The sequence below is a fragment of the Aspergillus nidulans genome, chromosome II (genome assembly GCF_000011425.1).
Source record: "Aspergillus nidulans FGSC A4 chromosome II".
Lineage (NCBI taxonomy): Eukaryota > Fungi > Ascomycota > Eurotiomycetes > Eurotiales > Aspergillaceae > Aspergillus > Aspergillus nidulans.
Window position 1 is genome coordinate 3,668,802 of NC_066258.1, and position 27,715 is coordinate 3,696,516.

A 27,715-nucleotide genomic window follows, 5' to 3' on the forward strand; every position below is an offset into this window, starting at 1 on the left:
AAAGACCCTGTCTTACCCCGCAAATTCTATTTCTCTGACTTTAAAAACTACTGGGCTTGGGAGCTGCCACCTCCTCCCGCCAAGCTGGTTACTTGCTATCTGGCGTTTCGGTGGAGCTACCCTGAGCTTCTCATTTGCGAAAAAAGTAGGCTTTTTAAGCTGGAACGTACTAAGTCAGCAGATATGACAGCTTTGTTCCCCGCAACATGGGCTAAGGTTCGGATGTTTGAGTTTTGCGTAGGATGGTGTCCACCGTCTTCATGGTCTAGGAGAGCCAAGGGAGAAGGAATGCCGGGTAACCTGATACGTTCGACAAGTCGCTCTTGACGGGGTATATAAGAAGCTGGACTGTAGAAGAGAAATTGCAGTTCTTTTTTGCAGTTCTTGGTCGTGGAACTTAAATACCGCAAAAGAAAAACAAGGACAATGGCCGTTATGGCGGAGATCAAATCGTCCTCTGCTAGGCACGTCGAGGATAACGAAAAGGGTGTGCTCTCTCCACAGGTTTCGGACAGTTCACTTCAATATGATGAAGTCACTGTGAAGCGCATCAAGCGCAAGATCGATGTACGGCTCTGCGTCGTGGTCGCAGTCATGTATACCGTCTGTCAGATTGATCGGGTGAACCTGGCGAATGCGTATAATCCCCATATCCCCCAGGTTCAGCAACTGTTGATTTGATTTAGGGTCGTCGCAGGCATGGGTGCCGAGATCGACCTCACGGGGACACACTATGTATGCCTGCTGCCCTCGTATATGCCCCTATCAATCACACTAACCTTGTCTCGAACATCCAGTCGACAATCGTCGCCGTTTTCTTCCCCACCTACACGGTATTCCAGCCGGTGATGACGGTCATTGCGCGCAAGCTCGGCCCACGCATATTCATGGGGTTCATCACCATGTCCTGGGGCTTAGTGATGGTGGGCATGGGCCTAGTCAATGACTGGCGTGAACTTGCTAGACTACGCGTCATCCTCGGCCTTTTCGAAGCAGGTCTCTTCCCTGCCGCTGTATTCTTGATTAGCTCCTGGTATATACGCCATGAGACAGGGAAGCGAATCGGCCTGTTTTACCTGCTAGGAAGCGCGATTAGTTCGTTTGGAGGAATTCTTGCTTACGGAGTACGTTTCCCTTCTTCCTAAATAGAGGCTATCTGGAGTCTATGCTAATAAAAGCAGCTGCAGCAAATGCACGGACTCCAGGGCCACGCAGGCTGGCGCTGGATCTTTATCATCGAGGGCGTTCTCACCGTCGCGATAGGGTTAGCCGGGTTCGTGCTTATTGTCGACTTCCCTGAAGACGCGCGCCGTACGCGCTGGTTCCTGACGGACAGGGAGATTGATATCATGATTGACCGAGTTGAGAAAGACCGTGGCGACGCACATGTTACGCCGTTTGTTTTGAAGGAGTATCTGAAGTACGGACTCGAGTGGCAGGGTTGGCTGCTGGCTGTCAACTTCCTGATGACGGCCATCGTTATGTGAGAGGTCATTCATTGATACAATGTCGTCTTCAGAACTAATCGATATAGATATGCCGTCTCGTACTTTCTTCCTATTGTCCTCATGCAGGGCCTTGAATTTAATGTTGCAGAGGCCCAGACTCTTACTGCTCCTGTATGCGTCCTTCCCTCCATGATCACGGTTACGTACTGACTCTCTGAAATAGTGCTTTCTATTTGGCACACTCCTCGGTCTAACAGAGTCTTGGCTATCCGATAAATATAAGACGCGAGGGATAGTAGTAGTCATCAACGCCGCTCTCCAGATAATGGGGGTTGCGCTCTTGGGGTATGCGAAAAACAACGGGGTGCGATATTTTGGGGCTTTTATACTGGCCGGATCCTGCAACGCCAATATCCCGGCATCACTAACTTACCAGTCGAATAATATCACAGGTCAGTGGCGAAGAGCGTTTGGGTCGGCCTTGATTGTCGCTGCCGGCGGCGTTGGCGGCGTTATTGGGGGCTTAGTGTTTCGTGACCGAGACGCGCCTGATTATCGGTACGGTTTTATCCTTAAATTCTCTTTCTTGGGAAAGGTTGTTGATGTGCCTACAGACCCGGCTTATGGACGTGCTTCATTGCGGCTGCGATCACAGTTGTTTCGGTGGGTATCACAACTGTCACTATGGGGAGGAGGAATCGGAGGCAAGCGGCTGGGGAGGTGATTTTCAATACGCCGGGGTTTAGATTCACTCTGTAGCATGACTGAGTCCCTGCAGACGTGTAGTTCAGATTGCCAGAGCCGAGTATAGGATGAATGTTATCGATCTCGTCATCTTCCTAGACGTGATGGCGTGCTTCCCCATCGCAATGACATAAAAGACATCTCCAATCATCACCCCGACCACGAATCGCGACATCGGCAATGGAATAGAGCAAGTGCGGGGACTCTCCTCAACTACACTGGGAGTCCCCGGAGATATCCAGCTCCTAAACAAGCAATCCCCATACCTATCTCCACCAAGTAAAGACCTGATGGAAGAACGGATCCGCAAACGCATCCCCAAGTCCTGCCGCCGCTGCCACCGCCGCAAACAGCGCTGTGTGGGCGCGCCGGTCTGCGCGAACTGTGAGCTGGCGGGCCAGCCTTGTGTTCGATCTGACAGTGTGCCCTCGTGGCACCATGGGATGTCGAAGGGCGCGCTGGCACAGAGAATAGAGACTCTGGAGGCGCAGCTTGCTGCTCTGACAGAGAGGCAGACAAGGAGTGCTAGCGTCTCGAGATCTGAGGAGCATCGTCAGTATCCAGATGATACCAGATCTTCAGGCGAAGGGCTGAGGCCCAGCACAGGTTCAGGTTCAGGCTCCGGCTCGAACGCAAGCATAAGCACAATCACAGACTCACCCGAAACCCAGGGTGCAGTCATGCATTTCTTCATCCAGGGACCGGGTCGGTACGAAGATAAAGTCGAGGGGAACTATCTAGGCCCATCATCTGGCCTTGCAATCGCCGAGAATATCAGTCGTATAGTCCAGGACGCCGTGTGGAAGTCCATCCCCGTGAATGAGACGCACGAGTTTCAGGCGCCCTGTGAGAATGAGACCACCGGCCCAGCCTCAGCACCGGACGACGCAATGGGAGCGCGTATCCTTGAGGCGTATTTCAAGAGTATGCAGATGCGTTTACCATTCCTGTGCCGAGCCGAGATTTACGAGTTGCACGCTAGACGCTATGAGCCAGTTGGCCCGAGTACAGCAGAGCAATTTGCCCGATTCAAGATCTTTATGGTCTACGCGATTGGCGCGGCCATACTCAGGATGACAGAGATGTATGACTCGACGCCACCTAGGAATTACTTTGTTACGGCCATGCAGTATCAGCCTGCTATCCAGGGATCGCTCTCCATCTCGAGCATCGAAGCTCTAATGCTCCTCGCCATGTACAATCTGCAGTCATCCGCTAGCTCGAGCGTGTGGTACATGATGGGTCTGGCGACACGAATATGCGTCGATTTCGGACTGCACAGGGAGGTCCAGTATCGGCGGCTCAGTCCGTACGAGGCACAGCGACGCCGGAGGCTCTTCTGGAGTGTATACCTGAATGAGCGCTCCGTCGCGTGGTCGTTAGGTCGACCGTTCAGCATTGGCGATGAGGAGATCGACGCAGAGCCCCCGGCTGATATTGACGATTCGCTACCAGAAAGTGCAGACGAAGATTCATTCCGAACACCCAGAGACCGGGGCGAGCTGTGGACGGGCCCGAATATCCGGTGTTTCATTGCGTGCATCAAGCTATCCCGGATATCATCGAAAATTAGGTCGACGGTATACCGGTTGGATAGAGACCTACCGTCTCTTTTACATAAGGTGTATCCTTTGTTGGCGAGGTTAGACGAATACCAAAAGTCCTTGCCATATCTATCTGCATACGAGAACGACTTCATCCAAATGCACTGGAACAATGCGACGCGGACTCTTCTGCATCCATTTCTGAGTATCCTGCCGCCAGACGACGAATTGGCCCGGCGCTGCTTGTACTCGTCCGGGCAAATGTGCCAGTATTTCAAGAGACTACGGCAGAGAGACTCAACCTGGTACTCGTTTTTGCTCATCAACACGCTATTCATGGCGGGATTGACTATCTGGTACACCTCCTTTACCACCATTTCCCCATAAAATGAGTTCCCAGCTGATGATCGCAGTCTGTGCCTCTTCCGCTCCCCCCGGTTATGGACGATCAGTGTCTCCAATGACCTGCGCGCCTGCTCATCCGCACTCTTCGTGATGGCCGAACGACACCCCAGCGTCCGGAAATATCGCGATGCCCTGGAAACAGCCATTAACCGTGTCATGGACTACGTGAGTGATGCACAGATACAGAGCCAGACACATACCACGGGCAGCATGTCGTATACTCTTGATCGTGCGCTTACGGACCCTCCAACACCAGGGTTCTATATCCCCTCTCCGCAGGCAAGTAGGGCTAGTGCGCCTGGATTGGGCGTTGAAGAAACCTCAGAGACGATACCAATCCCTCTATCAGACGGACGGGCAACTACGTTCTCAGGGTTATTTACAGAGGATTTTTGGGCGGGCGATGCGTTTAGTTTGCATATGGGGGAGACCTTCGGATTGCGAACATAGCGCCTTCTACTCGTCTCTTAGTGACTGAATAAATCCATTTGTAAACTGCTATGCAGGTACGGCATATACTAGTGCTATAGCATCACAAATGCACCGGCGACAGCTGGTCCTCAATCCCCAGGTCCTCCCGCCGTGATTTACTTTCCGGGTCGAAGTAGGGCACCTCGCCGATGCCCACGGCACGGTTTCCGCTCCGCTCGCCGATCCCGTCATAGTCAAATGTGGCTGTGTGGAAGACGCTGCGGTTGTCCCAGATGGCTGCATCTGTTAGTATTATTTCATGCTGATGCAGGTAGAGGCTTGGGGTTGTGGTTGGTCGAAGACGCACCGATATCATTCGGCTCATTCCATTTGAACCGCACCTGCAGGTCATGGCCGTAGGTAATCAAGTCGTGGAAGTATTTCAATAGGTTCTCGCTCTCGCGGGTACTCAGGCCGTTGACTTTCTTGGGGAACGTTCCTGTCGCAGCGATCAGCTCCGTTCCTACCTAGGCCCCAACCGTTCCCAGTGGAAATAGGTAATTAGGGCGGATGCCACTCACCAACCGGAAAGATACTCTTCCACCCAGTAATCGGATTCGTCCGCACGACCGGATGGTCACTCGTCAACTCACTCCCCACATTCAACGGCGATCCTCGAGGTTTCTCATATAGGCCGAACCCTCCGGCCTGCGCCGCACGATGGAACCCATCTCCTGAGTGTCTGGCAGTAAGCGTCTCGAGGAACGCCCGGTACGGCTTGCTGATTCGATCGTACAGCTCGTATCCGCTCGCCCAGAGGGTATCTCCACCCGTCGGTGGAAGCAGGGTCAATCGCAGCGCAGAGAAGTCACTCGGCGCCTTCTCGAAGCTGATGTCGCTGTGCCAGATGGCAGCGAGGTTGCCGTAGGCCCCCTTGTACAGCTTCTTCCGTTCCAGACTGTTGATCGTGCTGATCTGGGGATCGGGGTCCCCGAATTCCCGCGCATCGTTGACCACCGGGTGGATGTGCAGGCCGTGTTCCTTTGAACGGCCAGTGAGCTCGCCAAGTCTGAGAATCAGTTTCTTCTGGAGCTCATTCGTTAAATTGTCCTGGGCGCGGAAGAAGACGACGCCGCGTTCGGCAACTGCATGGGTGGTTAGTGGCATTCGCGGCGGAGGAGCGGGATATTACTCAGAATAGCGAGATCGCGGATCCGCTCCTCGGCATTTGGGGCGTTGAGGATGTCGTTGACAATGTTTATGGAGCCCTTAGGGAACTCGTTTCCAATGACTGGGGTGAGGACGGTGGATTTGAAGCCGTCTAGCGAGCCGGAGGAGTAGAGACGAGAGTGGGAGGCGGCCTTGGCGCTGCCGTTGGATGTAGATTCAACTGAGATGGTCATAATGTCTTTCTTTTTTTACTTCATGAGAAGATGTTAAGCTTTTGGTTGAGCTGGACATGGTCCGGCTTTTATAGATGATATGCTGTATAGATCTCGTAATCGCCGACGCATCGGCTTTCGGCGATAGGACGCCCACCTGTCGCGCCATTTCTATCGACGATTCGCGAGACGCATCGAGTACAGCCTTTGCCTATGGAGTAACTGTTGGATTGGTGAGATGTATTGCGCAATCTACGCACAGTCGACTGTCATACTTCTACTCCAGTGATGAACCGCACGCAATGCGGCGCGTGGATGCCGTATGCCGCGCTGGGTATCGCAACTCATTCAGTGCAAAGCGGCTGCAATGTAGGGGACGATCTTGATATCTACTGCAGCCGAGCTCGATGGCGAAGGTCAGCAGTCCAAGGCCGAGCCGATACAGACGCTGATCATTATATTCGTTACTTGCTCAACTACCTGGTCTGCTTCGCTTTATGAGATATGGGCGAATTCACTACCCGCGATGTAAGAGACATTCTGCTCAAAGTGCGGGAGAATAGATAGACCACTCCCTGGTCATGGAACCTGTTTCAACCTTCAACCTCGAATACAGAAGAAGTCTGCTGCCCATGAGACAGATCACCACGATCAGCGTCTTGTTGATACAAACTTGTCGAATTCTCTTTCGCATTCCCCATCTAGATCATGCACCAGCATCCGCCTCATCCTGCTCGAGAACAACCACGTCCAATCACTCTTGCTCGTCACTCCAGCATACCCCAGAACAAAGTCCCGTACTGCCCGGACGATCCCATCAGGAATGTGGAAGACTTTTCTGTTGTTGACGGCTGCTTGCACGGTGCGCGTGGTGCGGGCTTTTCGGATATCCTCGTAAATCTTGAGCAGTTCAGGGATGTATTTTGAAGGCTCGTCTGCGATGGTTGCAAGATGAGCGTTTGAAAGTCCGAGCAGCTTGGCGATTGCGAATCCGTCCTCTACTGCCATTGCGGCGCCCTGCGCCTGATAGGGGAGGGTTGGGTGGCAGGCATCGCCGAGGAGGGCGACGAGTCCCTTGGCATCGGTCAGCACCCTTTTTCTTATTTTCTTGATACAGTAGGTAGGTTGAGGCAATATACCTTCGTCCAGGTCTCCAGCTCTGGCAAATGTGTGAGCTTCCACGTGGTTACCTCAGGCACGCAGGAAAGCAACTTGGTCAGCCTAGAGCCCGGACATGTCAATATCACCTCAGCGAATACCCGCTCTTGTAGATGGGTAAGACCTGGACTCACCTCCCATCCCACCCGACATAGCTGGCCCTCATCTCTTCAACATCCCCCTGGACTCTTTTGACCCCTTGATCTAGATTATCCGGCCGGATAAGAACGAGATTATACTCCTCACCTTGCCGAACGGGATAGAAGATGGTGTGTTTGTCTGGGCCGAGCCAACTAGTCACAGCTGTTTGGCCGCAGAGATCGTCTATCTCTGGATCTTCGAGAGCCTCGAGCTGGGTCCGCTTGAGGGTTGCGCGGAAGGCCAGGTCGCCTGTCTCTTGCGGAGTGGTGGGTATGCCCAGGACCGCGTCGCGGACTCGGGAGTGAAGGCCTATCGTTTGACCATCAGCAGGTGAGCTTTTTGGTGGTGCTTCATATCTTCTTTGCTATTGGGATGCACTATTACCATCAGCGCCGATAATCACGTCCCCAGTGACTCTTTTACCACCAGCCAGGACGACTTCGGTGGTACCGAAAGCGATATCCGCGACTTCAGCGCCGAGGCGAATCTCAACGCCTAGGCGAGATGCTTCGTCAAACAAGAGCTGGTAGAAGTCTTGCCTGTGAATGATCCTAAACAGCACATCAGCGCCTTACCCCCAATCAGAAGAGAAAGCCATACACCCAAGGCACCCCAAACTCCTCCATGATACCATCGCCAAACGGCATAGATCTAAGGATCCTCCCATCATCGTAACGCCGGAAGTCAACATGTTGCACGCTACTCCCTTTCTCTAGGGTCTGCGGTAGCAGACCCAGCTGCTTGAGGATGGTGGTGCCATTGGGTGGGATCTGGATCCCCGCGCCGATCTCGCGCGCTTGAGAAGATCGCTCAAGAATGAGCACATGGGTGTCTGGATTAAAGTGCCGGCAGGCGATCGCGCAGGCGAGACCACCGAGTCCTGCTCCTACAATGATGATGCGTTTCATCTTGATCCAGGACAAATTGAGTTGAAACTCGCCAGTTTGTTGTTCATTGTTACTGTTACTGTTACTGTTACTGTTACAACAGTACAACACTAGTCTGTCATGTAATGAAATTCTTGGCAAAGAAATGCGGGGTTTCTTCAAGACTTCCTTCCCACAAAGTAGTACAGCGTAATGAACGGCCACTGCACGTTCTTCTCTCCGCTGCTAAAGGTCCAACCGTCAAGGTCTCGCCCTGAACTCGCAAGGAGATCCTGAATCTCTGCTGGGGTGCGCGTGCGCAGACACGAGATGAACCCGTCCACCCAGAGCGCCAAGGGCGCGATAGGCAGGAGGAATGTGAAGAACAGATGCATGGGAGAGTGCCAGTACCACAGCAATGAGACGTAGAAGCCCCAGAAGAAGACGAGGGGTGAGTAGAGGCACGTCGAGGCCTGGCGGGCGGTGATTTCGAAGATACTACAGCAATCTTGTTAGCCACCTTGTTCTCATGCAGAAGTGTTCTCAAGAGGACCCGGTCCGTGCCGTACATGAATGCATCCGCCTCGTCCAAGGCACTGCCCAGGATCCCCCTCGCATCCATATCGTCAAAATGATGGAAGCAAATATTGAACACTCGACACTCTCTCTTGTCGTTCGCCGCCAGCCGTCCCACATGCCGTGCGTCGACGGGCCTCTCGATGAATTCGATGTTTGGCTGCTTCTTGGCAATCGCGCTCCACACGTCCACTGGAGGGAACATGTCTGTGAGCACGAACCGCACCGGTTCTTTTCCCTGCGCTTCAGCCTTGGAGTTCAATTCGGACTCGATAAATGGGGTCGGGCCGCCGGCGCCCGCGCAGATGTCAACGATGGTGTATGACGAAACATCGCGCAGCTGCTCTTCGATCACGGCGCAGGCCTGCGTCGCGAGGCTCCCACGGCTCCAGAACGGCACGCGCAGATTCCAAAGTTGGCTTAGCGAAAACTGCTCATGGTGGTGCAACCAGGCGGGGCACCAGGAGTGGTCGCCGAGTTCGTGGAGTTGGACGCGTGGCCACAGCATCTCGATTGTGATGCCGTTGATGGTGGTGGTAGTGGTAGTGGTGGTGGTGGCAGAACAGCGGGAAATTATCCCGCCCACGAGCTTCTACAAAATAGATCATATATAGGTCATATAATCGAATTACGAAATGAACAATACCCTAAATGTGCACAATCAGAATTATACTGTATTCAAGGCATTGTGAAAGTCAGTCGTTTTATATTATTTTGTGCTGCTAATCTATAAACGTAACAATATATCTTTGCGCTCGCCGTTACCTGCAAGGGTCGTACACTACCATAAGGTAACGAAAAAAGAAACCATTAATTGTTGCACGGTAGAGGTAGTCCCTGCTTTGCAGAGAATATGTTGCGCGAGCTATACTCCATAGCAGTATACGTATGAACTCAGCTTCAGCCCAGTTAGATAAACCCATGTAATATCACCGGACCGCTTGGGGCCTCCAATCGCTCGCCTTTGCCAGTGTCTTCGGCAAGACAGAGACAGTCCACCCCTGAGAGATTTGTACAATAAAAAAGCCCAAGTCCAATGCAGGGCACATCCTTGAACTGCGTGCAGCTGGCCCATTTGGTCCAGTAGGCGAATATTGGGCGTGTCTATCCCGGACTATATAGGGTTAGTGCAGTGTCTATGCAACTAGGAGCTTTAGTTGATGGTTGCTCTGTACACTTCAAGCGCCGATCGGGCTCGACAAACAGGATAAAACACGGCCATAAGTTGCGACATCATCCGGAACTATTGGAAAATACCCTAGTATAGGAGGATATTATGGGTATGTGGCTGGGGCCGCCTTCTCTGGACTACCGCCTCGGCAAAGGTTGGAGGATGAGGTTATTCCTGGTATGCAGACGAAGGGGCGCTGGGCTGATGCACTGACGCAACAGTGGAAGCATCGAAGCATCCAGTGTTCAAAATGGCAGTTGGGCAGCATGCGAGCTTCGGCTAGACTCCAGTCTTGGTACTGCCGGGAAGATTCTGGTCCCATTGTGGGCAACGGACTGCACCCTGGGCAGGGCTTCTGCAGTTACGCTTGATAAAACCTTGGCCGGGATTATATGCACGATAGGTATTTGGGAGCGCAGCAGTTCCTCCCGCCACTCCAAGTGGTAATGACTTTACAGCCTTGGTTCAGTTGCTGATAATATTCATGCATGATTGCTTCAAATTAAATCCATTCACCAATAGTCTAAGCCCAGACGTAGCACAGATCCTTCATTACTGCTGTGAGTCTGTATCTGAGACAGCAAGCAAATGAGCATGAGTTCAAGAGCAAGGAGCACGGCCAGTCAACTCCTATAAGAAACACAGGATTCCAACAACGGCATGCTCGAGACTAGAATCAAGCCTGCTTTAAAAAGGTGCACGCCGTCCCCACGACTTACCATACCACATACCACATATCAACTTCGTTAATACCTCGCATTAAACCGAGCACAGCCGAGCCCTGTCCGTTCTGTCCGACGCCAATCTGTAGTTACATCATGCTTATCCAAACCGTTGCCCTCTACCTCGCGCGCTTCATAGCCTCCTTGGCCGTGATAACCGGTCCATTCTGGTTCGTCAACCATAATTTGGGTATTGTAGTCCTTTCTTCTGCTTGCTGTGATTCATTGACTGGCCGACCTGTACTGACATCAACGTGAACAGCCTTCCAGATTTTCGGCCTCCCAAAAACCATCGCCAGTCAGCAGATGGCAGCATTCGGTCCCGCCATCGGCGGCCGCAACATGTCCCTTGGCACCCTGATAATCCTCGCGAGCTACTACCTGACATACCAGCAGACCGGCCTAGCGCTGGCACTTATCGCCACCGGATCCGGCTGGTCGGATTCGGAGGTTTGTCTGCGTTTAGGGAAGGGCCATAAAAGGCACCTGGGCAATCTGGTTTTCTGCTATGGTATCTCCGCCGTGCTTCTCTTCTCGTAGGGCCGGCAAAAAGTGGAAGGAGGAAAAAGGGGAGCGGAAAGGGTTAGTGGGCTACGCTGTTTGTGGACAAAAGCCGGGTGACCGCACGCCGTGCAGTGCAAGGTCGTTCGGCTGTGGAAGGGTGGCAAGGTTGTCCTACTTGCTACGGGACCCGGTGATGGCCATCTCATAAACTGTATCTAAACAAACAGCTTGAAACAGAGTCAATCAGTGATTGGGCAAGAAAAGTTACAGAACCAATATATGCCACGCCGGTGGGCAGCAGGACTGACTTTAGACTGAACTTTATCCTCCAGATTTTACTTCTACAAAAACCCAGCCTAGAGTCTGGGTACCTGGCCGGATGGCAGAATATACTTAACAATTGCCACAGCAAGGGCCAAACACCCCTTGCTTGCACTGCAGGTGCCCGTGTCCAACCACTACGCCACGGTTTGATACCGGCCCGCATGATGCAGACCAAGGGCAGTAGAGATACTAGCTGTGGGTGCTTGGGGAGAGTCCGCGCAAGCGAGCGAATCATGGGGTTCTCGCTGTGGTATCCTCATCTGGATCCTGGACTTAACAGCAGCTGGAGAGTGGCAACCTGAAGGCGAGGTATTGCAGGTTAATCATGACTTGCTCCTGGTGATCGCTCCTGGTGGATAGATTAACAGGCTTTGAGTTACGGCCGGAACCTCGGATTCTGAATGGCTTGGACCTCAGAGTTCAGGACTGAATGCCTCGAGGCTGGACAATGAAACTTAGCGGGGGTACAGTGTTGATCTAGCCATCTCCAGCCTTCGCTTGCAATCCTCTTCTCCCGCAGCTCTCTGCTACGTGCTACACGCTACGTGCTAGGTGCTCATTGCCTCTTCCATGCTCTACGACTCATATCACACACTAGCCTATACATACGAAGGAGATTATCTACACATCCGCGATGTACCTGGCGTTTATGGAATCAATCAGAGCTGACTCATTGCACCGGCAAACCAGTCCCTTGTCTCTCTTGATCTCCCGAGCGTAGATAGCGTGAACGGTAGGTCATGGGCAGTGGCACTGCCCCGATTCTAACAATGTGACAGAACCTCGGTCGTAGTCAACGTGCAACGTCCATCGTTTTCAATTGACGGTGCTTTCTACGGACGAACAAAGAGCGAAAGATCAAGACAGTAACTGACTATCCGTGCAAATCTGAGGGCCCATAACGTATTGTCAAGACTCCTCATAATATCATTATCAAGCTGCCCAGCCACCAATGATAAGAAAAGCAGAAGGCAGCGTCTATAAACACATATTGATAACTCATTGATTAACGGTTTTCCTCTATACTTGACTAATAAAAAAACATTGAAGCTATGACTGCGCTAAGGGCGGAACGGGTCTATACAGCGCTAGCTGCGTCAAACCTCGTATATTGGGTAATAGGCAAGAAACTGAAACGCCTAGTGAACCGTATTTCAAACCGGCTCGTGGATGCGATATTCCTTGTTTTCCCTGAATCCTGTCCCTTATCCGTTCCAGGTCCAAGTCTTCGGTTCGACTAGGGACTTTGAGAGACGAAGAATCCTCCTGCCTGGGAAAGTCCCTGCGTAGCTAGACGGTCATATCTCCAACATTGTGCAGAATCTGTGACAGCTTACCGTGAGACGAATGCAACAGGGGATACCATCCCGGTAGATTGATCAGGCGACCCTATCAAGAAACTGTGTGCTCAATCATTGTAGCCTGGTGCGCGTCACGAAGATCTCAAAAACGGGGGCCACGAGTGACGGGACAGGCGATCTCGAGCGATCCGCTCGCCCGTGAAGCCGAAGCCTGGAGCTTGAGTAGACCGTCCAATCCTTGTTTTTTTCACAGCGCGAATGGGCCGGCTTCTGTCTCTTTCGCTCAGAATCCATGCTTTGACCTCCCCCTGAGACAGCTAAGCCTTGCTAGCGGACCGAAAAAGCCCAATTATGTGCCTGTGATTTTAGGCTGTTGAACCGAGCCCCATCTTCTCGATTCTTCTGCTACGCAGGTGTCCTTCGCAAACATGTCCATAACGGTCATGCCCACAGAAATCACGACTATTGACGCTAAGCTTCGCCCGTTAACAGTTTCGCAGCCTTTCATGGTACATTTTCATTCCCGTCAGCGGCGCCCGCCGTATAGGGGGCTCCCTGTGGCGTGGATAGCAAATCTCGCATGTGATATCCACGGTATATACTGTGCGTACTGACCAGGCATTCGGCCCAATAATCATCAACTCGAGTAAAGCTACAGTGGCTCTGGGAGGGAATAGGCATCAAAAATGCTGCTATTTCACAATTGGTGGAAACTTCCTGCGGCGATCGCTAGAGCACAATTGGTGGCTTTATTTGTTGGAGATGTTAATTTGCCAGACCACAAAATAAGCGTGACGGACTGGGCTGAGCTCCTTTTAGGTTCAACGTCGGGTCCCTGATTCTGCCCCTGTTGAGACTCGCTAACCGGGCCCTGGAAGCTGATCAGGTACTTCCTGATACTGTTCTAGATGCGGATGAGCGGATGATTTCCCCGGGTATCTGACTCTAGCAAAACCCCTGGATCTTCAGAGGAACGTCGGGACTTATTGCCCTACGCTGGAGCGTGCGATTCTGACAGCTCTTTGCCGATCTTGGTGGCTTGAGAGTGTCTTGCCTTGAGTACAGACTTGTCTGGTTGTAGCTCGTGTGCCAACTATGAGCTACCCAGCACAATCCCAGGGCGAAGACGGCGTGTTGACGCCTTCTATACTCACGGCGGCAGAGACACAACAATGACGCTCGGCAGTCCTTCTACCGTCAAACCCCCAGCACCGAGCTTGTATACAAGAAGTATAAACAAAAGTATACAAATCTATGGTACGTCGCTAGCAACAAGGCCCCAACCACTTGTTTTTGCATAAATTTCCTACTATCCATATCGAGTGGCCCTTTAGATACGCTTATAGTTTACCGGCTTTGTTTTAAGAAGAAAAAGAAAAAATCTAAACTTATCTATACCATCCTCGACCTTCAGTCATATCCCTTCAGTCATATCTATAGAGTTCGACTGGTACGTATACTATACTCGCCAAGTGCCGTGGGCTGGCCTGTCCTAGCGGCTGGCGGACCGCCAGGGGGAGTACGATCCGGGGCCCACTTGCCCTAAAGCGCGGCAGCCCTGGGGGCCCATCGTGCCCATGACGGGCTTTAGGCCTGCCCCAGTTGCTCTAGCCCTGCCTGCAATCTGCGTTGTCTCCTAGCTGGCTGCTAGCACGAACTCTAATCTCTCAACCCAGTACATAAGACCAACCTCTCAGCCCAGTGCCCAGTGAGGCGTCACTGCACTTAACTGTCAGTTCACACTTCTTACTTGTACTCGGTTCTAACCATGTCGATGAGGATTTGACTAACGGTCAATTAGGCCTATTTTCGGTTTTAGTGGTCTTGTTTGCCAAACCGGTCCCCCGACAAGCGCGCTGGCGCCCCTGCCGCAGATTGGCCATGGCCTCGAACAGCTCCCCCGTATCATGCCCTGTGCCATTCATCGCGGAGCTTTCTATTGGCGACACCGGCGGCTGTCAGTCTTTCGCTATCCTGCTCCCTCGAAGTGGCCGCTGACGTTTCTTATCTAGATCTTGCAGGCCGCTGGTGCGAGCCTCAGCTCGTCGGCAACGAGACGGTTTCGTGCTGTTTCCCGTGTCCATTTACAGACTGGCAGTATTCAGACGGTGCGTCCAGTACTTGTACAACGAGCGACTATTAATATGGTTACAGGCCTCGGCAATGAAATGGTCCCTTGGCTGGCGCTGATCGTGCTGGTTTTCGTTGTCATCGGTGCGTTGACGTACATTCTTCTCCCAGCTGAGGATACCCGACGACATTATCTAGTGATAAGCCCATTGATGGGGTTTGTCTTCATGCCGGTCCGTCCCAATAACCCGTACTTCGCAATCACCGCAGGCGAGTCCTGGAGCGCTGATTTAAATCCGGTATTCAGCTCGCATTCATCATCCCCCTTGGGGGCACTGCTCGCCAATGCCACGACGCAATCACACCAAATTACTGGCTCTCTGACATGACCTGCGCATGGACGGGGTCATTAATACTATACGGTGCTTGGGTGCTTGTCATCGGGTGTATGTGACCCCCCATCCAGCTCTATGTGACTCATTCGAACAGAACTGACGATTGGTGGGAAAAGGCTTCTTCCGCTCCCTCGCCCTGTACGTCCGGCTAATATGGGATGTCGAGCCCGGTACTGTGTTCCGGTGGATCTCCATTATCACCATCTTCGGCGGCGCCGCCGGCATGCTCGGCATCGCGCTCGGCGTGTCTGGCGTCTCGTACCAGGTTGGAGATATGTGCTATATAAGCTACGACAACAGTATCGCCTCCTTCTGGGGCCCGCTCATCGGCGTCGCATTCATCTCCTGGCTCATCACAGTGTACATTTTCGGATACACTATCCGCGGGGTCCTAACCCGAGGCGGGACAGCGCACATCTACTCAATCTTCAAGAAACGAGATGACGGCAGTGATCCACTTTCCCGCGCTTTACAGATAAAGATCATGGGACGGAGCCTATGGCTGATGGTAAAACTCCAGTGGAGGGCGATTGCTATCTCTTGTTTGCTTCTGGTATTTGTGGGCTATGTAGGCCACGTAAATATGCGATGGGGCAGCTCAGCCGAGTACAGCGAAGAAGATCTGATGCCATGGATGTCCTGCCTCGTCGCCAATGACGGGGACAGGCATGCCTGCAGAGATGAGGCGAGCGCTATAGGCCCTGATAAGAAGACTGGTCTTTCGTCGGTGATGATGATTTCTGTATTTCCTCTTTTGCCTTTTTCCTTCTCCCTTCAAAACTGAAATCGACTTCCCTTTCCCTTTCTTACGAATACGAATGAATACACTAACATATGGCGGGCTTTAGTCCTGCGGTGTATTGGGTATCCTCTGCACAGTCAGGTACACCATGCTCCTTGCCTGGATTGACTGGTTCCGCAAACTGTTCGACGTCCTCGCCGGCCTCTTCTTTCGGAGGCGCCAGCCCAACCGCAACAGCAGCTCCATGACCATTAATCCAGGCGAGGGAGTTGAATCCGACCGTCGTCGCTCTGATGATTACGATATCGAGCTGGCCTCGACATCGACAGCGGACGCGCACCCCGAGCTCGCGGCGGCCGTCGACTACTCAACCAGGGCGAAAAATGCCGATAAACAGTGTAAAACGTGCGCATACCATATTCCCAAAGATGGCCTTCAAAAGTCGGGAGATGGTATATAGTGCGTTTCGACAAATAAACTTGAACTCGGGGTGATCAGCCCTACGACTCCTGATTATTGCAATCTCTTTCAATCCCACCCATCACGAGCACGGACAAATACGCTTTCACAACGGGCATTCACGGATAAATCAACAGAATTGCCGGTCTATCAGCTGTCTATGTAGGTGATATAGAGGGTTGGTTACACTGCCACCTTATGATGTGATGATATACCACTTTCAAAGCGACAACAAAGACACTTTGTACATCTTATTTTATCCATGCTTTGCAGCGAATACATTGTATATTCAATGCATATGGAGTCTATCCATTCAGCTTTGGCCGTTTTGAACGTCTACTCTATAATTTGTCTATACCGATGTGTGAATACAATGTCAACTCCCTGCACCCCTCAAAGGGTGCGCCTCCGTATTGAACACCCAGTCGTCCAAGCTGACCAAATCGGTCTCCCCAAATATCAGATACAGATACTTCAACGTCTCTGCCATCCAGAAACTCTCCATGCTATCTTCTCTCTTTACATTTCCTTCCTCAACCATAACATCCCGCACCGCCGCATTCCCAAACTCCGTCTTTGTAACCGCTTCGATAGCCGTGAACATTCTCCATGCAGCCTCGCGGTACTTTTCGTCCCCTGTAATGCGCCACATATAGAAGATACTCTCCATTGCCTCAGGACGCAGAAAGTAGTGCCCATCACGCACGTAGGTGTAGATACCACCCCTTGTTTCGTCCCAAGGACATTCAGCCACTGACGGACAAGCCGGCACGGTGAACATCTCCGGCATGATACCTAGCGGTGAATTATCGTAGTACCAGATACAACCGTCTGTCAGCTTCCGGCCGGTGTCGAGGTACGTCTGGTTTGAGAAAAGCTTCCCGGCGAGCGCGTACATCCCACCCACAAAACAGGCGAGATGCTCTGTCCGGGGCTCGAGTCCCACGGAAGAGCTGGTTGCGTGCGCGACCCCGGGTAGGAGGATATCTGCATGATCAGGCGTCATCGGTCGGAAGAGGAGATGTCGAATCCCGGCATCTAGTGCGTTTCGCGCCAGACGCTCGTACTGTGGCCCTTTCCCCACACCACCGAGGAGCCGATACGTCTTGCCGAGATACTCGTAGGCGCTATCGGCCATCCCGCCAAAACTGAATGTCGACCCACGGGTCAGATCGCCTTTCTGCAGGTTCACGCTGACTGGCCACAACCCCGGGATCCGGGTATGGCCGGCTTGGGAGTCAAGCAGATCGGTAATGCGGGATGCCGCATCGAAATACCGCATATCCCCCGTCAGCTGCGACAGCCGCGTGAACTCGAGACTGCTGCTGGCGAGTTCAGCGAGCACGCCCTGCACTGCCGCGCGCTGAGGCTCTCCGTTGCCTGCTTTGTGCAGATTCCACCGTGGTACGGGCATGCGGTTCTCTGTGTCGAAGGAGGTGTAGATCATCTCCCCAAGCTGGATTGCTTTGTCCAGCAGCCGAGTCTCTCGACAGCCAGTGAGATCATACGCCGCGAGCAAGCCGCCCAGATACCGGATTGTCGTTTCGAATATGTTGATTGTGCTCTGGGAGGAGGATGGGGACGAGTGCGGGCTGAATTCTATATCTGCGAGCGCGTCGACTGCCGCTGCGAACTCCTCGTCCAGCCCCATGATTAGCAGTGTGTCGAGATTGTCGACTAGGGTCGCTCCCCATCCGCCAAAGTTGTTTCGAGATCCGGCCGTGATGGGCCGTACCTCGTCCGCCTTCCAGGCGTGGGTTGTGTAGGAGGTCCATGCGCGCTGAAAGGCACCTTTGACTGCTGCCTGGCGGGATTTAGTGATTGAGGATTGAAGTGGGAAGGAAGAGCGTTGGATGCGCGGAAGTGTTGCAGGAGAGTTGGTTGACAGCGGGATGAAGTCGGATACAGGGTATCTGACTGGGATTTCACCCCAGTTGAACCCTCCCGTGCTGGTTCGGTTATATGGAGGCTGAGGGGGTGTTGATGGACATATGCTTTGCTGCCTAGCAAAGCCGTTGGCAGGGCCGTTTGTAGCCCTATTGGCGGCGCGTGGTGTGTCTGTATTCCTATGAAGGAGGAAGAAGAGGACCAAGAAGATGGCTGTGATGCTGATGAGGGAGGACCACCGTCTCGGCATCTTCCTCCGTCTGCCTTTATGCAGCAGACATCGATGCTATCCTTGATCTAAAGAGGGCGCAAAGGTTGGGCACATGGGAAGAATTTGAGATCTGTAAGAGACCCTGGCACTGCCACGGCCCATATGAGCTGAAAGTGGGTTCATGCAGTGAGACACTGCCTAAAGTGCGTCACTAACATCGAATAATTGTGGCGTTGGGCTGGGCTGGTTGCTGTGATTGGTGTGCTGGGGCGTAATGGATGGCCTAACCAGGGTTTGCTCCACTGCCGAGCTCCTGTTTCAGTGGAATTAGCTAACAGCCGGATCTACGCGGAATGCCTAGCCGATGACTTATTGTGCCTATTTCAGGGGAGATAGTACAATACAGGCACGTCTCATTTAATAAACTAGCCTCGACACTGAATGGCCCTTGGGCGTGTCCACCGTACCTCGCCGCCAGGGGACCCAAGCTATGCCATGGAGTACAGACAGGCAAGCGTCTACTTGAACCAGTATCCATTCAACCCTTCCACCGTCCTGACACCGACATTATGATGCCGATTTTCCTCCCAGACCTGGCCTCCTTCGCCGTACTGGTTACTGAGATGACCTAAAAAGAACTCAAGGTTCTCCGTACACTGCGGGAACTGCCCCTTGAAGAAATCAAACAGTTCCTGCACGGAAGCCTTCTTTGGTGCATGCGTGACCTTTTCAGAGAATAAATCCAGGTATCGCTGCGTATGCGCGAGGTCTTCTTGCGCGTCCAACTCCCACCCGGTCTCCATGTGACCGGGGATCAGCTTGGTCGGTTGCAGTGCGGCGATTAGACGGAGGGTCTTGTTCCATGCCTCCAACAGCGCTGGGGTTTCGACTTCTTCGACCCTGTGGCTGTTAGCTTTGCAGAAAAGAAAGAGAATAGAAAGGAAACGAATATAGAGAGGGGGGCGTAGAGAGGATGAATGTACCAAACATGAGTGCTCCGTCCGTAGACGGCGTCCCCGGTGATTATCGTCTTCTCGCTCGGTAGCCAGAACAGCGTATGGTCAACACTGTCGCCCTGCAGCGGGCCTAGCAATACAACGGGACTAGCGGGGTCTCCGTTCAGAACGAAGAAGCTGAAATCGAACGCCTCAGGCCGTCGCGGTGCGACATGGACATTCTCCGCTCCAAACACTGACGGCCAGTACTTCACTTTATCCTCGTACTCCCTGTTTATCCCGGCCAGGACATACGGGGCAGCGTAGAACTTTGCTTCCGGGAAGGCCTCAAAGATCGAGTTTGCGGAGAAGAAGTGGTCAGGGTGGTGATGCGTGACAAAGACGGCCTTCAGCGGTTTAGAGCTGGTTTTCTTAATCCAGGATGTTACGGCTTCTCCATCAGGCTTGAGAAATGGAGGATCGATGAGGACTGCTTCCTCAGTGCCGACGATAAGCGTCGTGATGCTAGAGAGGCCTTTGGTAGACGAGGAGAGGTGGTACGTTGTGAGGGGCATGCTGGCTCGACTTGTAGTTTGAGAATACGGATGTAGACCTAAAAATGGATAATCGGCAGGTCTCGCTTTCTCCTCTGCATATTTATAACCTCCCTACAGTCTCATGATCGCGTGACGATTGAGGGGATGCCCGGGAAATCCCCAGCGCGGGGTACCCCTCGCGCCGATCACCGCTTGATCCATTGGCTGAATAGCATCAGTTCCGCAGTCGCCAGCTGGGTTGTCATAAAAGGCACGAGTCGGTCGCTGGGGACTCTTCTCTTAAACTTCCTGTTCACTCTCTGTTCCGTCTCAATGGCACAATATACCAAAACCCTAAGCCCCGACTCCCTGCAAGACAAAGTCCTCGTCGTCACAGGTACGCGTCCAGTGCCTGATACTGCATCATTACTAACAGGGACAGGCGGAGCAAATGGCATAGGAGCCAGCCTCGTCGAGTATGCTGTCCAGAATGGCGCATCTGTGTGCTTCGGGGACGTCAGCGTACAGGCCGGCGAGGAGATTGCAAGGACGGTGAAGGCCAACGCCCCATCCTCTCCTCCCCGCGCAGTCTTTGTCCCCACCGACGTGACAAAGTACGACTCCGTTTTGGCTCTCTTCGACAGAGCGATGGAGGTCTTCGGACGCATCGACCATGCCGTCGCAGGCGCAGGGATCGTCGAGATTGGGAACGTCTTTGATCCAGCGCTGGATATGCAGTCTATCCGCGAGGCAAGTCAACCCAGTCTTCTTAATATCGGTAGAGGACAGGTTATAACAAAAAGAAAATAGCCTCCACCCACAAAGGTCCTCGATGTGAACCTCCTCGGCTGTCTGTACACAGCTCGCATCGCGAGCGTGTATCTGCGCCAGAACCGCTCAGAGCCAGAAGCAGACCGCTCGATTATCCTCATTTCCTCGGTGGCGGGCTTTAAGGAATCCCCGGGCCTGTTTGTCTACCAAGCCTCCAAGCACGGGGTGATCGGCCTCATGCGCGCACTGCGACTCTACCTCCACGGCCCGGCATCCGCGCACAATATCCGCGTAAACTGTATTTGTCCGTGGATGACGACGACGGTGATGGTCAAGGGTATACAGGAGGGATGGATCAAAGCTGGCTTGCCAATGAACTCGCCTATGGATGTAGCAAGAATTACGGCAGCTGTACTGGGAGATGTAACTCTTAATGGGACCTCGATGTATGTCGAGGGCGGACGGGCTTGGGAGATTGAGGCGAATCTGGATCGCCTCGAGCCTGCCTGGCTTGGAGAAGAGCCAAGTAAGTCCCTTGCAAAGGGGCAAGCCGTGTTGGGGTCTGGGATGGACTGGACGAAGTAGTAGATATATGCGTTACTGGCTACAATAACCCTATGATTGGATGATATCTATTATGAAATGCGAAATAGTTCGCCACATCTAGTATGGCTGGAGGGGGTGTCGGACTAACCCCTGCGGAGCAAACTCATGGGCTTACCTGGTAATGGCTCTCCCGTCGAGCAATTACATGTATGTTTCTTTGAGATGCGCAAGATTTTCATCTAATTTTCATGGTCAACTCAAACTGTATCCTGCTCCTCAAAATCTCTTGTTCCGTGCGCGGTTTGGGGTGAACATGGGCATGGGGGAAGCCCGGCTGCCTGCATTGACTACTACGGTAATGGCAAAGAGTGTATATTCCCCCTCGTATTCCGCTTTGGTAATAATATGATATTGTCCGCTTGACTATCTCTTTATTTGTAGCTGACTTAGAATCGGCTTAGCCATGCCCAGAGTTGTTTTCAAACCCTGAAGGCAAACTCTTTGAAGACTATGGCTATCCACTATAAGGTGGCACAATTCGAGCCTGGCAGAGATTGCTAGTATTCCGTCTACACATAAAAGCCACGAAGAATCTAGATGTTACACGACACAGGCCTCTGTTAGGGCTCGATGGCCGTGACGGTGACGGCTCAGATGTTCGTCTTGACGTGCTGCTACGCCGCATGGCTTCTCTCTTCCTGGCCGGATCGACAGCACCAGGATTGACAAATGGGCCCGTTCCTGCCTCCGTCTGCAGCCACTCCAGCTCCTCGAATGCCCGGAACCATGCCACTTGGTAGGGCATGTATTCTGTCTCGTGCCCGAATGATGCCCAAACTGGGCCGTCACTCCCCTGGCCGATCTGTTCTGATTCCATGGTCCCGAATACGCCCGGGCGCCGTCCGATGGCGGTCCGCCAGTGTGGAACTTACGGATTTACGGCGCAAAGGCCTACCCTCAGCCTGGATTGCTGAGGGCTTCCCATGCATATATTCCCGCTCGTGAGGGGTACACCAGCATCCCCATGTTGATGGAGGAGAAGCCGCTGAGCGTGCGGCCTTTTGTGCCGAAAATGTGCCGTTCTTTGAGTTGTGGCTGCGTTTAGAGATCATACTCATTAGCGTTCTGTCCTATCTGGTGTTATTTCATTTTGCCATTGACTTTAGAGCGGACTCATCCTAACTAGTCTCAAGTAGATTTTACACCAGCGCATTCGAGGTGACATAAGGAGTTGAGCACATTTAAACTTGGATTCGTAAGCTTATTGATGGTCTTAATCCCCTGATACACAGGTTGGATCGACGTAAGCATGCAATGTAAACAGAAAGATTTTTTTCACTTTTGATGGAAATGTGATATCTTCGTGTGTGTGTCGAAGCTGCCGTTACACCTTCAAAGACAATAGCAGGTGTATGCGGTGGACTGCTTAGTTTTCACCGTCTATACAGATCTAATCTCGCCTTGTTCAGCAGGAGCATTTTCGAGCTCTTATGGGCAAGGACCAAGAGCCTTCATAACAGGGTAGGTCATATAATAGTCTATTGGCGTCTAATGTTAATCGAATGGATTCAGATCATCGACATCCTATGAGACGAAGAATGCCGATATGGCGATGGGTGTATAATATGTTATAGTATGTGGTATCATCGGATAGACTCAATATGTCAAAGTGGGTTGAGCCCTAAGCCAACTTCAAAGGGAGTGTAAAATATTACTAACACTAGGAAAATATCCCACAACAACATCGCTCCAAACGGTTCTTCCATACTCCCTGCAAAACCTCTGAAGCAGTCAAGGAAATATTAGTTGCCCTTAATAAGAAGCTGCTTCTCCTCCTTGATCTGTTTCACAACCTCAATGTCAATCTTTAGCGTATTCGCAACGGTCTCATCGGGCGTAAGCGCAAGCCACTGCGCTAGAGAAATGTCAGCGACGCGATCGCTCTTGTAGAATTCCAACCAGACGAGCGGTTCATCGTTAGAGGTATTTTCAATATAGTGGCCTGACAACAACAGTTTATTAGCCAGGGATACTGGTACGGAACAAGAGTAAGGCTGACGCACCGCTGTTATCAGGGAAGACTGCTGTATCGCCAGCAGCAAAGTCGAAGGTCCGAGCCTTGGAGTCGCCGATAAACACGGTAGCACGGCCCGTGCCTTTGTGAAAGTAGAGCCATTCCTCGGCCTGGATAGTCAGCAAGTTGTCTAGCTAGAGTAGAGTGCAAACGTACATTCGGATGCCAGTGTAGCTCACGGAGCCCCCTCGGCTCTAGCTCGACAATCGTAGCAGCGATAGTCGTCGAGACCGGAAAGTTCCTAGAGTCAATCCTGCGGAATGTACCTCCCTGGCCCGGGACGGGCTCAGGGGAGTGGTCGTAGGTGTGATACACATACGAGCTGTTACCTGTCAATGTACCCTGGGGAGCAGAGCTCGCTTCCTCGGGTATGGTTCCGTTGAGGATGTAGGGGAACTTCTCGGGGACGGTGTCGAAGACAGAGGCATTGACACCGAAGTTTTTGGCGAGTACGTCGCGAGGAGTATGTTTGATCCAGTCATCAACCATGAAGGTCGTTCTGCAGCAGTAGATTAGGAGCATTTTCTTAGATTGAGCGGACAAGGGAAGAAATTTCGATAGGCTTTCAACATACCCAACTTTTTCAAAATCGCCGTCATCAAAGACAAGGAGATATTCGTTCTCGTCATCTAGTCCTTGCACATTATGGGCAACACCCTTGGGAAAGTACCAGATGTCACCAGTGTTCAGCTTCTCCGTAGTCCAGCGGCCGTTCTCGTCGACCGCCGAGAGGAGAAGAGAGCCTTCGTAGACAAAGCCCCATTCAGCCTGCCAGCAAAATTAATGCATTAATCCTTCTAATCAGTTATGGTTGACGTACCACTCGATGCCAATGTAGCTCGCGAATGGCCCCCTTGGTCAGGTGCTGCTGGGCACCAGAGATATCTCGGCTTTGTGGCAAATCCTGCACCAGCTGCTCACGCACCCATCCACCGGGAAAGGGTCTGGTCTTGGAGTCGGAGAAGCTCCATTTCAGATTTGGGACAATACCGTTGTCGGTTGATTGCGCCCCGAGGTTGTCAGGGTTTTGTTTGTCGCGGTGCAGATCGGTGCCGCCTATGCCGTGTTAGCAGGGCTACAGACTGGTATAGAGTTATAAGGTAGGTGAAGCTCTTACCTAGAATGGGCGCACCCTTGCCATTGTCGTCGATGGGCTGGCCGTCATTGAAGCCAGACCGCTTGAGGAGCGACGGCGACGCGAGGAGAGAAGGGACTGCCGCGAGCAGTAAAAGAAGCTTGGAGTGCATTGTGATGGGCTCTCCAGAGGTAGAACGAATTATGCGCTTGCTCCTTGGAATAACGGGCAGAAATACTTACTCCGCTGACTGGGCGAATAACAGGCTTATACGTCTCTTGTTCCTTGCATGATGCAGGCTCATCAACACAGGCGAGAATCACAACATCTGCGTTATGACTGACGACTTGGCTGATATGCAGAGCCCGAAATTGGATCGACATGGTCGCTGCCTGAATTTGGGGGGCGGCGTGACTGGTAAACACGTCTGCGAAGTGGATGATACTTCGCGGAAAGCAACGATCAACTAAGGATGGGCAGTGCGTGGTTCTGTTCTAGGCGCTATTGAAACTGTTGACCAGTGGCTGATGAGTTGTAGATGAACTGGGCCGTTGCTTTGACCAAGCAGCATATTAGGGTAACGATTGTATCATGATGCCAAGCATGTCGTTATCCAGACACTGCCGGGCCCACGCTCTCTCTGTAGGTCCCTGCCGGTTATTTTCAGGGCCGGAGCCCTACAATGGCCTTGGCAGCGCGAATGGCGTTATTCGACGATGGTTCTTGTTCATCTTTATAGAAACTTGTTTTCCTTGGCATAGGCGTGGCATGGGCGGAGGCATGAGCTCGTGTAGCTGACGAACTCCTGTCTAGTGTGTGGTTTATGGATGGGCCTTCCGGCATTGGCACCCATACACTGACCACCGCAGGAACACGGCGAGGTTACAAGCTTGACACTCCAAACAAGCTTTGTAAGCGAGCACAGCCCTCTAGCAGGTCTTACAGAATCTGTAGTCTTCCAGCATCCTTGGCAGCGATCATCCAAAGTCCCACACTCTGATCTTGGGTCCTCGAACGAACGCTTCTGCGTAGAAATCGTATCTGTCCTGGCTGTCATCATACTCATCCCATCGTATCTGTCTACGCATTTGCTCCTTGCGTACTAGCGTTCGCGAAGAGCGCCTCTCAAAACTCGCAGCGCGCCGCACGGTAATTTTTCCACGCCATCACGATCACGACATCAACGATCTTCGGGACATTTGTCCCAATTGCAGGCTTTGTGACTGATACTCCATCCTGCCCGCGTGGGGGACAAGCTATTAGAGGTGATGTGATGCAATGTGAGGTTCGTCCTGCAGTGTGCCTGTTCCCAATAAGCAGCGGCAAAGTGATAGCTGCATGATTTCCTGATCAGGCCAACGTGCAAGTCGATCGGTATTTGACATGGGCATGTCGAGGAAATTGGCATACACCATGGGCAAGAGCTACTGAGCTTTGCGTGCTTTGCAGCAGAGATTTCGTTCAACAGCAGCTTGAGATACAGCGAGAAGCAGAGTTTGTGTGGTTAAAGAGCGGGCACAAAGGTTATAAAGACCACCATCGCACGGTAAATCTGCTCAATTATTCTCACAGACATCAGCAATTCCACTCTTTCTTTACAGTGGCTTCTTGACTGTGCATATTAGTCGTTCATTGGTCATCCGTCACGATGAAGTCTACTTCGCTTGCTCACTTGATCCCCCTGGCCACTCTGGGTCATGGTCTCTCGATTTCCTTGCCTCCTCTGATTCCACACATCCCCGGTGTGACTGAGGCCTTGAACAACATTGTCCCTCCTCTGCCGATTCTGCAGGTTCCTACGGCCGCCGTGGACAGTCCGCCCTTTACGCCCAGTAACATTAAGCCCAAGAAAATTGGCTACTTCTGGACTGGTGCCGGTGACAAACACCACAAAGATTTCCTTGCTACCTACAGTCTGGACGATGACACCTTTGGAACTTTGATCTATGTCACGGATGTTCCCTCCAGCGGCAATGACCCGCACCACCTGGGCCCTTCTCTCGACGGAAAGACTCTAGTTGGCGGTGGTCTTCTATCTTTACTGAAGACACAGGTACCTTCCATTTTACAGTATAAAAGCCACAGCCGCTGATATGAAACAAGGACACTGCCTTTTACTTTGACACTTCGAATCCCTATCGCCCTACATTCCTGAAGAGCAACCGCGCCATCCTCTCGTCCATCGCTGACGAGATCCGCGCGAAGCCTGACGGTGGCTTTTATATTACTTACATGGGCTCTGCGCTAGGCACTAGTCCTGGCCGTCTTGTTGAAACCGATGCCGATTTCAACATCATCCACGAGTGGCCGGAGGATGTAGAAGGCGTGCTCAACATCCTTGGCGATCAATTCTCCCCTCACGGTCTGGCCATCGACTGGGAGAGAAAGCTCATCCTGACATCGGACTTTGTGGAGCCGATCAGTATCCTTAAGCCCAGTCTTGGAATTCGGAAGGCTGATACGCTGCGTCTGTGGGATTTGGATTCGAAGAAGATCATCAACACCATTACCATTCCTGGGGTATGTTCTGCCGGGATCGGGTGAATTGTGTGATGACAATTCTAATGTTATGCCTTAGGGCGGCGGCATCCAAGACGTCAAGTTCATCCCTGGCAACAAAGAAGGCGCTGCCATCGCTACAGCCGTGCATCTAGGCCAAGTCTGGATTATCTACCCTGAGCGTGAGGACAGGAACGGCAAGCCCGGCGTCGCTGAGCTCCTCTACGACCTCGGTCCCAAAGCCCGCGACACCGTGGCGATCTACACCGACATCACCCAAGACGGCCTTTTCCTCTACCTGACCCTCACAACTGGAAACCATATCGCTGCTCTCGACATCTCCGACCTCGACAATGTAAAACGTCTCGACGACCCAGATGAAGACCAGCCCACTATTGGCCCGCACTATATCAAGGTCACGCCAGACCAGAAGCACCTCGTCGTCACGGATTACTTTGTGCAGACCGGCGATATTGGCCTTATCAACACCCCTGCTGACTTTAAGGCGCTGTACATCGACATTAATGATGACGGGAGCCTGAGCTTCAACCGCTCGATTGACTTTAGCAGGGAATTTGCGAACCGGGGCGGTGCAAAGCCCCATTCTACTGTTGTTTTTGACTTTACTGACCCTGAGAATCCTCTTTACTATTGATCATCCCAATCTGGCTGAGTGAAAGGTAACGGGGCCGATGACGCTCGTGATGGGTTTATATAGTGTAGTCGGTGAAGGCTACGAGCTTTTTTCTTGCACAAACCTACCGGGATTATCCTCGTGTACTGGGTTTAAATATGCAGCTAGCCAACATATCGTGAAT

At 52.3% G+C, this 27,715-nt stretch overlaps 11 protein-coding genes across 11 annotated transcripts, besides 1 other annotated feature; 6 read left to right on the top strand and 5 right to left on the bottom strand.

Annotated features, from left to right (window-relative positions):
* Positions 1-27,715: part of a sequence feature (contig 1.61 483..865047(-1)) that runs on past both edges of the window.
* ANIA_10428 (uncharacterized protein) lies at positions 427-2,172 on the top strand (the record flags this gene model as incomplete). Its single annotated transcript, XM_050611506.1, has 6 exons — positions 427-638; positions 687-735; positions 798-1,124; positions 1,182-1,483; positions 1,535-1,619; positions 1,672-2,172. 6 exons carry the CDS (start codon positions 427-429, stop codon positions 2,170-2,172), a joined length of 1,476 nt encoding a protein of 491 aa, XP_050467531.1.
* Positions 2,483-4,591, top strand: ANIA_10463 (uncharacterized protein; the record flags this gene model as incomplete). The annotated part of the gene is made up of 2 exons (XM_050611507.1): positions 2,483-4,092; positions 4,150-4,591. 2 exons carry the CDS (start codon positions 2,483-2,485, stop codon positions 4,589-4,591), a joined length of 2,052 nt encoding a protein of 683 aa, XP_050467532.1.
* Positions 4,674-5,955, bottom strand: ANIA_03570 (TauD/TfdA dioxygenase family protein; the record flags this gene model as incomplete). Its single annotated transcript, XM_656082.1, has 4 exons — positions 4,674-4,849; positions 4,920-5,075; positions 5,134-5,697; positions 5,745-5,955. 4 exons carry the CDS (start codon positions 5,953-5,955, stop codon positions 4,674-4,676), a joined length of 1,107 nt encoding a protein of 368 aa, XP_661174.1.
* Positions 6,341-9,183, bottom strand: ANIA_03569 (uncharacterized protein; the record flags this gene model as incomplete). Its single annotated transcript, XM_656081.2, has 6 exons — positions 6,341-7,033; positions 7,227-7,542; positions 7,618-7,784; positions 7,834-8,211; positions 8,286-8,597; positions 8,669-9,183. 6 exons carry the CDS (start codon positions 9,181-9,183, stop codon positions 6,586-6,588), a joined length of 2,136 nt encoding a protein of 711 aa, XP_661173.1. The 3' UTR covers positions 6,341-6,585.
* ANIA_03568 (DUF4267 domain-containing protein) lies at positions 10,665-11,698 on the top strand (the record flags this gene model as incomplete). The annotated part of the gene is made up of 4 exons (XM_656080.1): positions 10,665-10,758; positions 10,831-11,018; positions 11,109-11,150; positions 11,405-11,698. The coding sequence occupies 4 exons, from the start codon at positions 10,665-10,667 to the stop codon at positions 11,696-11,698; spliced, it is 618 nt and encodes a 205-aa protein (XP_661172.1).
* Positions 14,504-16,364, top strand: ANIA_03567 (uncharacterized protein; the record flags this gene model as incomplete). The annotated part of the gene is made up of 6 exons (XM_050611509.1): positions 14,504-14,654; positions 14,710-14,805; positions 14,852-15,000; positions 15,075-15,213; positions 15,279-15,889; positions 16,011-16,364. The coding sequence occupies exons 1-6, from the start codon at positions 14,579-14,581 to the stop codon at positions 16,362-16,364; spliced, it is 1,425 nt and encodes a 474-aa protein (XP_050467533.1). The 5' UTR covers positions 14,504-14,578.
* On the bottom strand, positions 16,655-18,537 carry ANIA_03566 (mannosyl-oligosaccharide 1,2-alpha-mannosidase mns1C). Its single transcript, XM_656078.2, has one exon. The coding sequence runs from the start codon at positions 18,498-18,500 to the stop codon at positions 16,740-16,742; it is 1,761 nt and encodes a 586-aa protein (XP_661170.1). The 5' UTR covers positions 18,501-18,537; the 3' UTR covers positions 16,655-16,739.
* ANIA_03565 (MBL fold metallo-hydrolase) lies at positions 18,860-19,971 on the bottom strand (the record flags this gene model as incomplete). The annotated part of the gene is made up of 2 exons (XM_656077.2): positions 18,860-19,361; positions 19,445-19,971. 2 exons carry the CDS (start codon positions 19,969-19,971, stop codon positions 18,980-18,982), a joined length of 909 nt encoding a protein of 302 aa, XP_661169.1. The 3' UTR covers positions 18,860-18,979.
* ANIA_03564 (putative 3-hydroxyacyl-CoA dehydrogenase) lies at positions 20,266-21,370 on the top strand (the record flags this gene model as incomplete). Its single annotated transcript, XM_656076.1, has 4 exons — positions 20,266-20,329; positions 20,369-20,721; positions 20,758-21,229; positions 21,357-21,370. 4 exons carry the CDS (start codon positions 20,266-20,268, stop codon positions 21,368-21,370), a joined length of 903 nt encoding a protein of 300 aa, XP_661168.1.
* ANIA_03563 (oxalate decarboxylase family bicupin) lies at positions 23,052-24,570 on the bottom strand (the record flags this gene model as incomplete). Its single annotated transcript, XM_656075.1, has 6 exons — positions 23,052-23,251; positions 23,313-23,433; positions 23,480-23,822; positions 23,898-24,091; positions 24,144-24,379; positions 24,441-24,570. The coding sequence occupies 6 exons, from the start codon at positions 24,568-24,570 to the stop codon at positions 23,052-23,054; spliced, it is 1,224 nt and encodes a 407-aa protein (XP_661167.1).
* ANIA_03562 (uncharacterized protein) lies at positions 26,047-27,552 on the top strand (the record flags this gene model as incomplete). The annotated part of the gene is made up of 3 exons (XM_656074.1): positions 26,047-26,451; positions 26,502-26,918; positions 26,977-27,552. The coding sequence occupies 3 exons, from the start codon at positions 26,047-26,049 to the stop codon at positions 27,550-27,552; spliced, it is 1,398 nt and encodes a 465-aa protein (XP_661166.1).